At 30.9% G+C, this 15,127-nt stretch overlaps 1 protein-coding gene and 1 pseudogene across 2 annotated transcripts; one reads left to right on the top strand and one right to left on the bottom strand.

The window, feature by feature from the left end:
* Positions 1–1,324: 1,324 nt before the first annotated feature.
* On the bottom strand, positions 1,325–3,673 carry LOC148201921 (cyclin-B1-2-like; annotated as a pseudogene). Its single transcript, XR_015784907.1, has 4 exons — positions 3,425–3,673; positions 3,061–3,161; positions 2,600–2,697; positions 1,325–1,603 (listed from the first exon to the last, which is right to left on the bottom strand). The product of XR_015784907.1 is annotated as a cyclin-B1-2-like (transcript).
* Positions 3,674–6,449: 2,776 nt separating this feature from the next.
* On the top strand, positions 6,450–10,788 carry LOC148201920 (sulfite reductase [ferredoxin], chloroplastic). Its single transcript, XM_088109078.1, has 8 exons — positions 6,450–6,764; positions 7,000–7,779; positions 7,858–8,154; positions 8,668–8,865; positions 9,446–9,580; positions 9,664–9,780; positions 9,865–10,023; positions 10,132–10,788. The coding sequence occupies exons 1-8, from the start codon at positions 6,594–6,596 to the stop codon at positions 10,336–10,338; spliced, it is 2,064 nt and encodes a 687-aa protein (XP_087965204.1). The 5' UTR covers positions 6,450–6,593; the 3' UTR covers positions 10,339–10,788.
* Positions 10,789–15,127: the final 4,339 nt, after the last annotated feature.

Below are 15,127 nucleotides of genomic sequence, written 5' to 3'. Positions count from 1 at the left end.
GTTCATTGTTCACACCATAAGAAAAAACTTTTGCAACTTCCATATTATGAACTTGATAAATTTATTTAAGTACGATGCACTGAATATATTAAGATATATTTTACCATGACATAATATATACACAAATTAATACAAATAAATATTTAATAAGCTAAATATGAAATACTGCTATTTAAACATGAAATATATGCTAGATTGTGATTAACTGTACATTTTCATTATGATATTAACCTAACATTATAATTTTATTTAATATTATATCTCCTTTTTGCAATTATTACTTGCGTTTATAAATATTTTCATTTTTTGTAGAAGTAGATTTTTCATAATATTAATAATTGAAATTAAATTATGTTTATAGATATTAAAAATTGGGAGAAAAATAAAATTTGTTTTCATGTGTAGAACTTTTAAAAATAATCGTTATTTTGAACTATATTATTTTTAAACATGTTTTTTAGTTCAAAAAAATTAGCCGGAGTTAACTTACTACAAGCTTTTATGCACATTGTTTCTTACTATGCATTGGACTATGTGAACTTCCTTTCCTCCTAGCCCTTACATTGAATTAAATGTAATTTTTGTAAAAATTAAAATTAATCAATTTTTAAAAAATTTTAAACTAATTTAATCTTTTATATTTAAAATTGAGTAAATTTAATTTCTTAATCAAATTTTAATAAATTTATTTAAAATTTTAAACACTTTTTTCATTTAACATTAAATATATATATATATATATATATTATATATATATATATATATATATATATATATATATCTCAAATAAAATATACAACTCAAATCTTATTAAAACATTAAATAAATTTAACAAGTTTAGTTAAAAAAAACTAAATTCATACCATTTTAAAATTAAAGAACTAAATTAGTTTAAAAGTTAAAAAAAATCAATTTTCACTTGATATTGAAAAATCAAAAACATATTTAACATTATTTTTTTCCTACAAAATCATATTTTCGAATTATACATATGTAGATATTTGAAAATATAAATATAGATAATATAGTGTAAATATATTAAAGAAATAATACACTTCGAATTACACAACTCAAAATATAATATTTTTCTATAAATCGAAATATTTTAAAAGAATAATACAATTCGATCGAAATATAATATTTATTTTAATATATTTCGAATATTTTTTTAACGTATTTCGAAATTTCTAATCCCATTTTCCTATCATTATATGCATTATTGACAAGCCTTTTTCTCTTAATTCCATGCATTCTAAATTGACTCCCTTCGCATGGAGTAATGAAAACGGGTGAAAGGGAATCAAATTATAATCCGAGACAAGGATGCTCAACTCAAACGCCTGCATTTACTCTGAAGACATGCTGTGTTTAATATATAGACCATAACATTTGTAGCATCCAACCGAAAGGAAAACATAAGTCCATGATTGCATATGTAGGTTCCTTGGACACTTCCATCTTTAATGAATAACAAGAAGATTTTACCATAAAACTCAAATTTAATTATATAATACTTGGGTACACTGGTCCCTTAGATAGACCAGGCGAACTTCCATCCCATGATGCATGTCGGATGGCCTGAAAGTCTCCGAGTCACGGGGGTCTGCAAATAACGTCAATGTCATTGAGAGACAGAAGTAAAGCAATAATACGTCGTATCCCAATGAATAAAAAAACAGCAATAGTTAAGATTGCATTACTTAATTATCATGGATACCAAATTCACGATCATAGCCTCAAATCATTAGAAATAACGTCGCTCAAAATATTAAGCCTAGTTCATACATCCCATGCATTTATCTTCAACTATAGCATTTAAATTACAATGCTCGTCAAATCTTAAACGAGTCAAATATGTTTTTCTATTTTGAAAAAATTGTGTTTCGTTCATAAACTAAGATATATATCTATTTCATTCATGTGCTATATAAAAATCATGTAAAACATTTTTTCCCACCATTGCATATTTCAACACCATTGAGTATTTAAATATATTTGACATCCTTGATCCCTGATTGAGGGTTCAAAACTGATCTAAGTCTAAATAAGTCGAAGATTCTCAAGATATATGAATCCACTTCGAAGATTTTAATATAGATTTCTCTTTATATCCTCAAACCATGCAAGTCTACCTTATAAACATCTCAAAACAAAAGGAATATAACTGCATGCATGTATCCCTCCTTATCATAACAAAAGCTTTGTTACAATCATCTCAAAACAAAATGGTATTTAATTGCATATAACACCCAACAAAAATTATCATTCAGTTATTCCTACAAACATAACAGTTCCAAAACAGTTGAGAATATTGTTTCAAGGTTTGGAGCGTAAGTTCTTCCGATTCTTATATAAAAAAGAAAAGATCCAAAACCCTGTTGTGGAGTTCATGTCAAGCACTGATAAAGCACAATTATAATATTTCATTTTAATTCAGAAAATGAAGCACAACAACCACAACTCTTAGAAATAACAATTACAAGATTTTGTGCTAATGAACCATAATTTCAATATATCATACAGGAAACACAACTTAATCTGAAATCAAATGTTTCAAAGCAGGCTAATAAACACGAAAAACAAAGACAGAGCTTATTACCATTTAGACAATCCTCAAAACCGAAGTGATCAATGCTTCCTGTAACAGTCTCCAAGCCCAGCATTGAAGATGGAATTGGTCCAGGAGGCCGCTGGAACCTACAAGGAACATTGGCACTCCATCAAATTCAAATGCATTTTTCCATTAATAAAAACATTTTTTATCCCAAATACAAGATCTATAACGAGTCAAGCTTCTGCCTACCTAACCATCCCTACGAACTATCAAAATGGTAAGGTGATATTAATTAATCACTAATCAAAATCTCATTCACATGTTCTTAGCTCCTTTCGTATTCATAGAGACACAAAAATTTTAGTGTACAATACAACTCCTTAACCAGCAACCAATGACACAAACAGGAACTCATGTAAAATTATCGCTGACGCTTTAAATTTTGAAACACACTAAGAAACTAAACCAAAATATGCAATAGATAAATCGAATCCAAATGCAGGTACCTAGACAATATTTGCCTGTCAAGCTCCTCCTTCAGTGGAAAAGCAGTTCCATACAAATTAACTTTACATTGCCTCTTCATCGCTTCTTCCATCCTCCTTGTCTGATAATCACAAACACACATACACACACACAAAAACGAACACTTAATAGAGAAGCGAAAAACCAAACACGTGAATATGCTAGAATCGATGAAAGTTTTCAGCTAAGCATTTTTTGTTTCGAAATGAAACCCTAATTAAAAAGGGGAAATAGGCAGCACGTGGAATTGGAAGAAGCGGTTCTATAGTGAAGTTGATGAAAACGGAAAAGGATTAAAAGGAGAAATTGCAGTGAAGAGAGATAAATAGGGTTGAGAGAAATTACGGATTGGAGAGACGATTGGAGAGGGTGAGAACCAACAATGTCGCTTTTGACTCCATCGAGTCCGAATCGAAACGAGTCGTTTTGGAGCCCTCCGATCTGGTGTGGGATGTACTTTGATGCAGATGCGTCTTCCATGTTCGTCTTCTTCGATCTTCGTTCTTCGTGTTCTTTTTTCTTCACCAAGAAAAGAATGAAGAAGCCACTGAGCAAAGGAACGGCTTTTATACAAAGGGATTTCTCAGTTGCCAAAAACTGGAGTATTTAGCAAGTTAGACTTATAAATTTATAATTTTCGTAATTTGAAAAAATAAAATTGAGGCTAAAATTGTTATTCTCATTCTATATTTTTGTTTTTCCAATTTTAATTTTTTATTTTAATTTTTTTATATCTGGCATATTTTATCAACATGCGATAAAATAATTAAAATAGAAAATTAAAAAAATAAACCTTTATACATTTTAGTGTAATACTAAAATTACAGATTTTTTATGTAAAATATCACTGATTTTATTTTTATAAATATAAACTATTTTATTAATTATTTAATTATTTAAATATAAATAAATAAATATTTTTTTATAAAATCAATTTGAGTTAATTGAAAATTAATTCATAGCTTTAAACTTTTTTTTATCAAAATATTAATGTCATATTTTAAAAACAACTCATAACCAATTTTTAGATTCTCACAATTTACGTATGTATTATATAGTTATCTTAAATTTTAAAAATTATTTAACTTGTTTATTTAGAATGTTTTCCGTAACAAATAATTTTTAAGTCAGGCTATTAAGTCAGGCTAGATAATTAGATAAAAAAAAATAAATTTAACCCAATTAAATTGTATGTATATTCTTGCGATTTGTAGTTTACACTATATTTTACATCTATGTATAATTTGATCTCAAAATATATATTTTACATATATGGCCTATAAAATCGTGAATTGAAGCACGATTTTTCGTCTTGGAATTTTGCTTTATCCATTAGTAATTTAATTTCAGTAATTTTATTATATATTTGTACCTATTTCCTACATTTCTCTTGCAGACTAGTTTTTTTCTCGTGTGTTCGGGTTTTAAACTTTGGGCTTGAATTGACTCAGTATATTCAACAGCAACCCATGAAAGGAAAATGTTATTTGTACCCCCTTTTTTTACTGCGTTTGCTTTCCTGGTGTTTTTTTTATGAAACTCTTGTTAATTACTAAATAATGTATATTATATATGAAAATCGTAAAAGTGAAGATACCTATTTTAAGGTGGAAAATATATTAAAGCCTCTCACTTTAGTAAATGTTGTTGTATTTGTCAACACTTTTACAAAGTCTAAATTTCTTTTGCGCAAATAGTTTGTGATTTTATCGAATACTTGTAATCTTAATGTAATAAAGTTTATAGCATAAATTTAATATATTGAAATTTTATTAACTAAATAACAAAATTGTTTTCTAGTTGCAGTATTGGTTTTAACAAACATAAGAGGGAAGATCATGTTTACATTATTATTTTTTATTTCTTTATTAACTCCGACGTTGAATATAAAGATTAAGTAAGATTTAAGATGTCTATAAATGGGAGAATTTTTAGTTTATTTCTTGATAAATTAAGATGTTTATTTCTTGATAAATTAAGTAAGATTTAAGATGTTTATTTCTTGATAAATTAACTTTACACATATTTAGTTGGAAAGCGATTTTATATCGTTATGTTAGTTGTATTTTTTGTTGTTATTTTTCATTTTGTTCTAGAGTCTCTTAAAAATATAAAGGAAATGTTTTGAAATAGGTTAAAAAAATAGAATTTAAGTGCTTTTATATTTTTAAAGAGTGAAATTAGTGTGTGAAAAAAATGTTTTTTAAATTAAAAAATAAATTTTATTATAAATATTACGATATTATACAGTCTAAAGTTACTCTTATTTTTTTAAATAATTCTTTTATGTTCTTTTAAAATAATTTTGCTTTATATTTTGTGTATTCAAGCTTGGTTTCAACCCTCATACACTATTATTATTTTTTCCTTTTTAATAATATTTTTCATGTAACAACAAGTGATTAATGTGTTTTAACATGGTAATCCAATTAAAATATCATAACACATAATTATACTTATCACAATTTTCATAAAAATAAATAGAGGCAAAATAAAACTTGGAAACAAACAACTAACTTGTCTTTTATAATTAATTTTTGGGTTAAATATGTTTTTAGTCCGTCGTTTTTGGTTTTCGTCCTTATACAATTCGGTCTTCATTTTTTTTGAAATTCTAGTTTTAGTCCTCAAAACTTTGGTTTTAGTCATCGAAAACTAACTTCGAAAACTACCACATTTTTAACGGTGTTAGTTTTCAAGGACTAAAACCAAAATTTTGAAAAGAATGAAGACCAAATTGTACCTTATTTTGAAAGAGGGACAAAAACTAGAAACGGTCAATAATTTAGGGACTAAAAACATATTTAACCCTTAATTTTTCTAACTATGTCTAGTTTACATTTTCTTAATCCATGAATAATAAATAGTCTGAAATTTGTCTTTCTTTCTTATTAGCATGGATGACAATGAATGCACATAGGAGTATATCAGTGTAGAGACACCAATTAAGACTTATATTAGTTACTAATAATTAATAATTAATAACACAAATTGGATTTGGATTTGAATTTGATTAGGGCAACCTAATTCTCTTTTGTTTTCCTTGATCATCGTGAATAAAGTTCCATTGATATAGATTCCGTCCAGGTTCATTCCTGGCTCTTGCTGGTCACATAAAAACACTCACCTTTTCGGTCTGCGTGTTTGTCCCACACTGCTTATTTTTAGAGAAGGATATTTACTTTCCACGCGCTTCATGCAGTGTATGCCGGCGAGTGCTTTACACTCACAGTGTTGTAACAAAAACTAAAAAAAAAGTATGCATGCGCGTGGCACACACCTCCCCTGAGCGAATATAGGAATCTTTGAAAGCGTTCTCGTGGTAGGCACGTGACCAGAGAAACAAAACCCACTTTCTCTTTCTCACCAGTTACACCACTGCCACTACCACCCAATCGCACTGCTTTGTTTTCACTCAACACTGCACAAAACCCTTATTCTTCATCATCTCAATCTTCTTCGTCGTCCTTATCTTCCAATTTTCCTGTTTTCTAGCTTCCTCCTTCTCCACCTCATGACGACGTCGTTCGGTGCAGCTACCACATCGGCGGCGCTGAAGGACGCCAAGCTTCAGATCCCAAACTTCCATGGCTTGAGGCCTGCCGCCGCCTCTTCTCTCCCGCGCAATGCTCTCCCGCTTCCTTCATCCACGCGTTCTCTCGTCATCACACGTGCCGTTTCTACGGTTTTTTCTCTCTTCTCTGTCCATTTCTTCACTTCAATTCATTTTCCATTTACTCTTTCTTTTGTCCTTTTAGTTATTATTAATATTTTCAATTCTCAATTTAAGCTTCTGTGTTCGATTTGTTTAATGTTGTTTTATAACGTGCGTGGTCGTTTTCAAAAGAATAAGGTGGATTACTCTGGAGTAATGTGGAATTCTAATCTCGTTATTTGTTGTGGTTGTGGTTTCTTTGTAGCCCGTGCAGCCTGAAACTACCACTGTAAAGCGCAGCAAAGTTGAAATATTCAAAGAACAAAGCAATTTCATAAGATATCCTCTGAATGAGGACATGTTGACGGATGCCCCTAATATAGGTGAGGCTGCCACTCAGTTGATCAAGTTTCATGGAAGCTATCAACAGTACAATAGAGAAGAGCGTGGTTCTCGGAGCTACTCTTTCATGATACGTACTAAGAACCCTTGTGGGAAGGTTTCAAACCAACTTTACTTGACCATGGACGATCTTGCTGACCAGTTTGGGATTGGGACGCTTCGGCTCACCACCAGACAAACTTTTCAGCTCCACGGTGTTCTTAAGAAGGATCTTAAAACAGTGATGGGTACCATTATTAGAAATATGGGTTCGACTCTTGGTGCGTGTGGTGACCTAAACAGGAATGTGCTTGCTCCTGCTGCGCCCCTCGTGAGAAAGGATTATCTTTTGGCTCAGGAGACTGCGGAAAACATTGCTGCGCTCCTGTCTCCCCAGTCTGGTTTCTACTATGATATTTGGGTAGACGGAGAAAAGATTTTGTCATCAGAACCGCCTGAAGTAGTTCAGGCACGGAATGACAATTCTCATGGGACAAATTTCCCAGATTCACCGGAGCCCATCTACGGTACTCAGTTCTTGCCAAGGAAATTCAAAATTGCTGTTACAGTACCAACTGATAACTCGGTGGACATTCTCACAAATGACATTGGTGTTGTTGTTGTCACCGATGAAGCAGGGGAGCCTCAAGGGTACAACATATATGTAAGATGGATGTGGATAACCGTTGAGGGATTTTTTTCTACCATTTTTCTGACTGGGATCTTTGAATTTTTCTTGCAGGTAGGTGGAGGAATGGGAAGAACTCATAGGGTAGAAACCACTTTTCCTCGCTTGGCCGAACCGTTAGGTTATGTACCAAAGGAGGATATTTTGTATGCAGTGAAGGCAATTGTTGTCACACAACGAGAAAATGGGAGACGAGATGACCGCAGGTATAGTAGAATGAAATATCTGATCAGCTCTTGGGGAATTGAAAAGTTTAGAAGCGTGGTTGAGCAGTATTATGGCAAGAAATTTGAACCTTTCCGTGTATTGCCAGAATGGGAATTTAAAAGTTATCTTGGCTGGCATGAACAGGTTGGTTCTCTAGATGATCGAATAAAAGCAATGTCTCTATGTTTGCTTGTGTGTCCATAGTATTTTTCATCGATGCATGCCATTCATAGTGATATAAATTTGCAATGATGAAAGTTGGATGATAGGATTCACATGTTTGATGTCTATTTGTTGATTTAACAGCTGAGATGGATCTTATACTTGCTTTATTGCCTTTGATGTGTGTACTTGTTTCAGTTCTGATATGCCTGAAAAAGTTTGATAAGCAAACATAGAAACCTAAAAAAATATATGTCACATTAGGTAAATGAAGATTAGTTTAAATTTTCATAATTTTGGTGCCTTGTAGATTTTACTTATAGATATGTGTGTGTGTGTGTGTGTCTGTTCTTGCTTTGTGACTGAGATATCCTTTGTATGTTGTTAAGCATTCTGTTGTTGGCTCATTCTTTGGTGTTATTGTCTTCTGCTAAAATAAAGTTCCATTTCCTTATGTTTTATGTATGGGCTCATTTGTTGGATTTCATCATCCAGGGTGATGGCAAATTATTTTATGGGCTTCATGTTGATAATGGTCGAATTGGTGGAAAGATGAAAAAGACATTGAGGGAGGTTATTGAGAAGTATAATTTGAATGTGAGAATCACTCCAAATCAGAACATCATCTTGACTGATGTTCGTTCTTCATGGAAGCGTCCAATTACAACAACTCTTGCTCAGGCTGGTCTGCTGGTGAGATGCTTACAGTTTAATCTTTACATTGTTTTCTGTATTAAACAGTGTTTGTTAATAAAGTATTTAATTGATTTGTCCCTGCTCACTTGACACTTGACATTGCTCAAAAGCCTTAAATTTTGAGTTTCATTTATAAATCATAATTTCTTGGCATTTTCCTTGTGTTTCATTGGGAAACGTGCATATCATTATTACAGATAACAATGGTAACTTTTAGGAGTTTGTAGATCTGATTAGCAGTCGCCCTTGTGATGGATTTTTTTTTTCGTGTACTAAAGTTCCAACACTCACTAGGGAAAGTTGTTAGTATTTATTTTCCTTTTTCAATGCCCTTCTGATTGATGCTTGACATGTATGATGAACTGGTGATTGAAATTTCCCTTATCGTATTTTGGTTAATTTCTTCCATAGTACACTTGCTTGGCATCATGCTCAATGTTATTCTGCTCTTCTATTTTCCTTCTCATTGCTTACTCTTTTTTAGTCTCATCTCTTTCTTTGTTTCTGAATTTATATTTTCAGTATTTTAAAATCTTCATTAATAAGACTATAATGACCTGTTTTTGCTTGTGAACAGCAACCTAGATTTGTAGATCCCCTCAACATAACAGCAATGGCATGCCCTGCTTTCCCATTATGTCCACTTGCAATTACTGAAGCTGAACGTGGGATACCTGACATTCTTAAGCGTATTCGGGCTGTTTTTGATAAGGTATCGCTTCAGATATATATGGCATTATTGATTTGATGGAAATCACTAATATATACTTAAACTCTTTGCTGTCTGCAATTCAGGTTGGTCTGAGGTATAGTGAGTCTGTAGTTGTAAGGATAACTGGATGCCCTAATGGCTGCGCTAGACCATACATGGCTGAACTTGGGCTAGTTGGTGATGGCCCAAATAGTTACCAGGTTTGCTGATCAGCAGTTCAACCCAATTACAATTGGTAGAAAAGTTCAGCAGAGTAACATGCTCACTTTTCTTTTCTCATGCAGATTTGGCTTGGAGGGAACAAGAAACAAACATCATTAGCTCGAAGTTTCATGGACAAGGTGAAGCTTCACGACCTCGAAAAAGTTTTGGAACCTTTACTTTATTATTGGAAGCAAAGACGTCAATCTAAAGAATCATTTGGTGACTTCACAAACAGAATGGTGAGTTTTGACGGTATATCTTTTTACATGTGATCTGTACTAACTCTTGCTTTAATCTTTAAAGTGATAGGTAAGTTTGGTCTAAGTTACTCCGTTTTCTGTTTCCAGGGATTTGATAAGCTTAAGGAACATGTTGAGAAATGGGAAGGTCCGGTGGTTGCACCATCACGCCACAATCTCAAGCTTTTTGCCGACAAGGAGACGTACGATGCAATGGATGAATTGGCAAAGCTTCAAAACAAAAGTGCTCATCAGTTGGCCATGGAAATTATCCGTAATTATGTTGCTTCTAACCAAAATGGAAAAGGTGAATGATTTCCGTTTACTTAGTCAGGAAATGTATGAGAGATGTTCCTTCGTGGTTTACAGAAATGGTGGATGGGCAACTCAACACAACTCTCTGTTGTTACTGTGTGGTAACTCTGGGGATAGACTAAACTAATGTTTGGGTTATTAATATTTTTTATCCGAAACCGCTTTGGCAAGAATCTTTCGGTTCATCATTTTCTTCCAGTTTCTGAACACAAAATAAGCCTTCCTATCATTTCTGTATCAAATTTTGGCTGTTAGACAGCTGGGTTTTTTCTCCGCAGTAATGTTGTTAGGTAAGGTCTTGTTGGCTTTTTGTTCTTGCTCAAATAAAGTTCATTGATCAGGATTGTAAATTGCAATCATGTTGTCAGTGACTAATTACAGAACATGGTGTGGGAACCGTATATGTATGTGTTCATCTCTTCAGTTGGTTATTGTTATTTTTATCGGCAATCTATTGATTAGAGTGTAAAGCTGACATGGTTTTGAGCATGAGAGAGTTGCGGCAAAAGCACCAAAATGGTACAAGTTTTAAAAAAGTTACATAGATAAGTCGTGTTTGGTAGTCTTTACTGTGAAGTTGTACTTATTAAAGTGAAGTTAATCTGATAGTACTTCTTCGTAAAGGGAAACTGATGTAATTGTTGATCAATCGAGTAAAAAACTCGTTATAGCAGAAAAAGAGTAAAAATGCTATATGTTCTTATAATTATATTATAGATTTAAAAATAACCAAACATTTATAATATTTAATCATTAAGGAAAACACCATCACATGATTGCTTAAACAAGTTTTTTAGTTTTAAATTTGATTAAGAAGGTTTTAACTAACTTGAAATAACTTTCAAACAGATGAATTTTGGAGACATCACAAAGACGTATATACAAAGCTATTTTTTGAATTGTAGAAAGAGTATATGAAGTTTGATTATGAAGAGAGAGGAAAACATAAAGGACAAGAAAGTGCTTTTGGTGGCATTGAATAATCTCTTAATTAGCATTGATTATGAGCATAATGCATAAAATAAGCATTTGACTTGTCTGGGATACTTCCATTACCAACATGTCAGAGCAACAAGGCAAATCTGCAGTAATGCTAAAATTCTTTAATTTCAAAAGCTGCTATAAACAAATAAATCAACTTTCATATTGCAAATTCAAGTTTTATTATAAACAATTTCTCATCTCACAACTTGCATCAGATAAAGACAAAGTTATAAATAATAGTACAATTTGCAACGGTAAAATCATGAAAATCTTCGAAAGGAATTGATTAATAAAACGTAGACTCTGCTTTTTATTCCATAATTTCTTTGTTCCGTTTTCCACCCACAAAATTAAAAATTGAAAAACATGTCTACACAGCTTTGACAGAATTGAATTTTTTAATTATTTTTTTAAAGAAACGTTGACAGCACTGATGATGAAATAAATAAACTTGGTTTTAACGCACTATCGATTTGAATTGCTGATATTTCAAATTCCAATGCTCCCACTATATTTAAAAAACGAATGTTCCAGTTTTATACAGCTTAATTCAATTTCAACCAGTGCTTCCTGTCTTCATAAAGTTTAAATTCAATTTTGACTTATTCCATCAAATGCTTTGAACTTTTATTTTATTGTCCTGAAATTTATTGCTCACGAGTTAATGTTATTAGTTTACTAAGTGAGTTCAAACAAAAGGTTAATTACAAAATACAAAGTTAATTAATATATTAAAAAATTTGTATGCATAAATGTAACTACTCGTATGAGCCGGTCACCGAGACGAATTATCGATTTTACGATACAAACACAAAAACATATGAGTCCAACTATATAAGAGATTGATATCACTTGATATCTAAAACCTTAAGGTGACGGGTTAATGAGTCTTTACACCTTTGTGTAATAATTTACTCTCTCATTTTTATCTAATGTGAAACTTGCAGTCACACTTAAATTCCTAACTGAAAATAAAAACTTGTAAATTTTATATTCAATATAATTCATCATTTATCATATAAAAAAATAATTAATGTTTTTGGATAAAAATGACGAAATTTACGTTTAGTTTCTGTATAAATACTTATTATAATCAAAGTTTAATACAGAAAATAAAACAAAATCATATCATAGTTTAGAGACATCCATAATTAACTAAAATAAAACCCAAGCAAAAGTGGATGAGTGACTTCATGGATCCAAGGTGTGCTCTGAAATTTAGAAGGGTGAAGTAAGATCCGTGAGTGGTGAAGACAAAAAGAGAGGAAATGATTTCGATACAAGTTTCATGGTTTCTTACATCTACTAGCACTTCATTATCAAATTTCACCAAACTTTGTGAGTTTTTGTTTGTTTGAGAGTGATGACCAATCAATCGAAACGAGAAGCCCAAGAGAATCTGAGTACCTATAGTGCATGAGACAGACACAAAAACAAAACACCACACAAAGGATAACCTTATACAATTTTCTTTTATGTCTTTGGTTCTAATTCATTTAACTTTATCTAACTTTTCAAATATCATCTCACTTCACAGTTTAAACTTAAGTGAACATTGTACTTGTTAACTTATTCTAATGCCTCTTTGATTTTAACTTCAAGCGTAGATTAAGTAAGAAAAAATTAATTTTTATTAATATAAAGATTTATTATTTAATAGTTGAACTTAAGTAGAAAATATTGATTTGGCTATGATACTATGTGAAAAAGTGAACTTAAACCCAACTTAACTCCATAAAATTAAGTTTGTATCCATATATATATTCCAAATTGAAAAATGTTGGACTTTTTACATATACAATAACATATATTTGCATAGATAAGATGATTAAAAAAATATAATTTTTATTTAAAAAATTAAAGAATAAAGAATTAATGTAAAAAATTTGTATTTATTAATATATTATTTCTCTAATAGAAATGATCCAACCCAACCATGCAAAAAAAGAAATTAAAAAAAAACGAAAAGAAAAAAACAAAAAGGAGAAGGTGCCAATTAACTATGTCCAAACGAATAAGATATAAAACTGTGCTGACAGCGTGATGCCATTAATAGCAACTATTCACTCTCTCTCTCTCTCTCTCTCTCTCTCTCTCTCTCTCTCTCTCTCTCTCTCTCTCTCTCTCTCTCTCTCTCTTCTTATCGAATGTTTTCAAAATATTAAAAAATATTTCATATATTCAATAAACAAAATATTTATATTCAATAAATCGTTTTAAATTCTTACCATAGACTTTAATCGGTAAGTTTCTATCTCGTGATGTTATTTATTAATATACTTCTTTTATCACATTTGTAGTAGAATATTTATTAACCTTTTAACTCCATTTTTTATTTTGAATGTAAACATAAACATGTCATAAAATATCAGTGATATTTACAATTAAATATTTTCATATTTATTAAGAATAGTCGTTAAATATATTTATTCAAAGTAAGATATTTTGTATTTCTACCACATATATCTCTTATACAAAAAATTATATATTAATCGATAAATTATAAATACATAAATTAATCACAACCCAATTATAGTTAATTACTTTCTAAATAACGATTATCAATAATTTTGATTTAAAATGATTTAAAATGATATTTGTCTGATCATATATATATATATATATATATATATATATATATATATAATATGTTCAATGTAACGTCCCGACAACTTATAGGGAATATCAACTGTCTCCACAGATCACCACGAGGCTTAAATTGCTCCAGGCCAAGCAGGCTTAACCATGAAGTTCTTATGGGTCAGACTATCGAAAAGCAAATACATTTAGGTGATATGAGTAGCCAAATCAATCTTTTTAAGTTATCCTTCAACTGTATAGTCGCATACTTATACAGTCTCTAGATCCCTCTCATTCCGGTGTATGTTGGATTCGTCCATGTGCCCTTTCCATGGAAGCCTGTCAGGAGCCGCTCCTTGTCAGTGCCCCTGCACCATGTCTCTTGCACCGACGATCACTCCTTGTCAGTGTCCGGGTGTCACATTCAAATTTCTAAGTAGAGACAAGTTATATTTATTAGAAAAAAAATGTATGTTTAGATTTAAAGATTAAGCAAAGTGTAAGAAATAACTAAAATTTAATTATAGTTAAGTTGCTGAAAAAGAGACATAATTGGTATATAATTGAGCAGATAATAGCAATAAATAAGAATTGAATAATGGATAACGGCTAGTGTGAAATTGTGTGCATTGAAGAGAAAAGTAGAGAGCAGTAAAGAATAAAAATGGTGGTTGAGCTTGAACGGCACGCACCAGTGACGAATGAGAGAGACGCAGTTTCAGAAAACTCCTTGTTTTCTGTGACTTTCTTTAAAACCCTTTCTCTTTCTATTTCAAAAATCACCACTTTCTTAAACATGTAAAATGATCATAAAAAAATAAATATTTGTATTTTTAAAAATAAATTAAATAAATGTAAAAAAATTATGGATATCAAAATATTATTTTTCTTTTTCTACCATCTTCAATGCTGTTTTCATTTTTATCTCATATTAATGGACAAACCAAATAACCTGCTTTCTACACTTTGTTTTCAGTAATTCAATCTACCCAAAGCTTCTCAAGAATGTTTCAATTTTAAATTAATTTTTCTTTTACACAAATAATAATTTTCTTCGTCGATAATTCTAGCATTAATTAAAAATACATAACGACATAATTAATTAGCATTAACCGCACATTCTTTTAAATAAATCAATTTCAACCATATTCTTTTGAATAAATCAACATCATTAATCATAAATTCTGTAAAAGTTTTATTTCGGGTGTAAGTTTTTTTTTTTAAT

The sequence above is a fragment of the Vigna umbellata genome, chromosome 3, assembly GCF_029865625.1.
Source record: "Vigna umbellata cultivar VRB3 chromosome 3, Vumbellata_1.0, whole genome shotgun sequence".
In the NCBI taxonomy this organism is placed as follows: Eukaryota; Viridiplantae; Streptophyta; class Magnoliopsida; order Fabales; family Fabaceae; genus Vigna; species Vigna umbellata.
The sequence above is the reverse complement of the archived record's forward strand: the minus strand, read 5'-3'. Positions and strand labels throughout refer to the sequence as shown.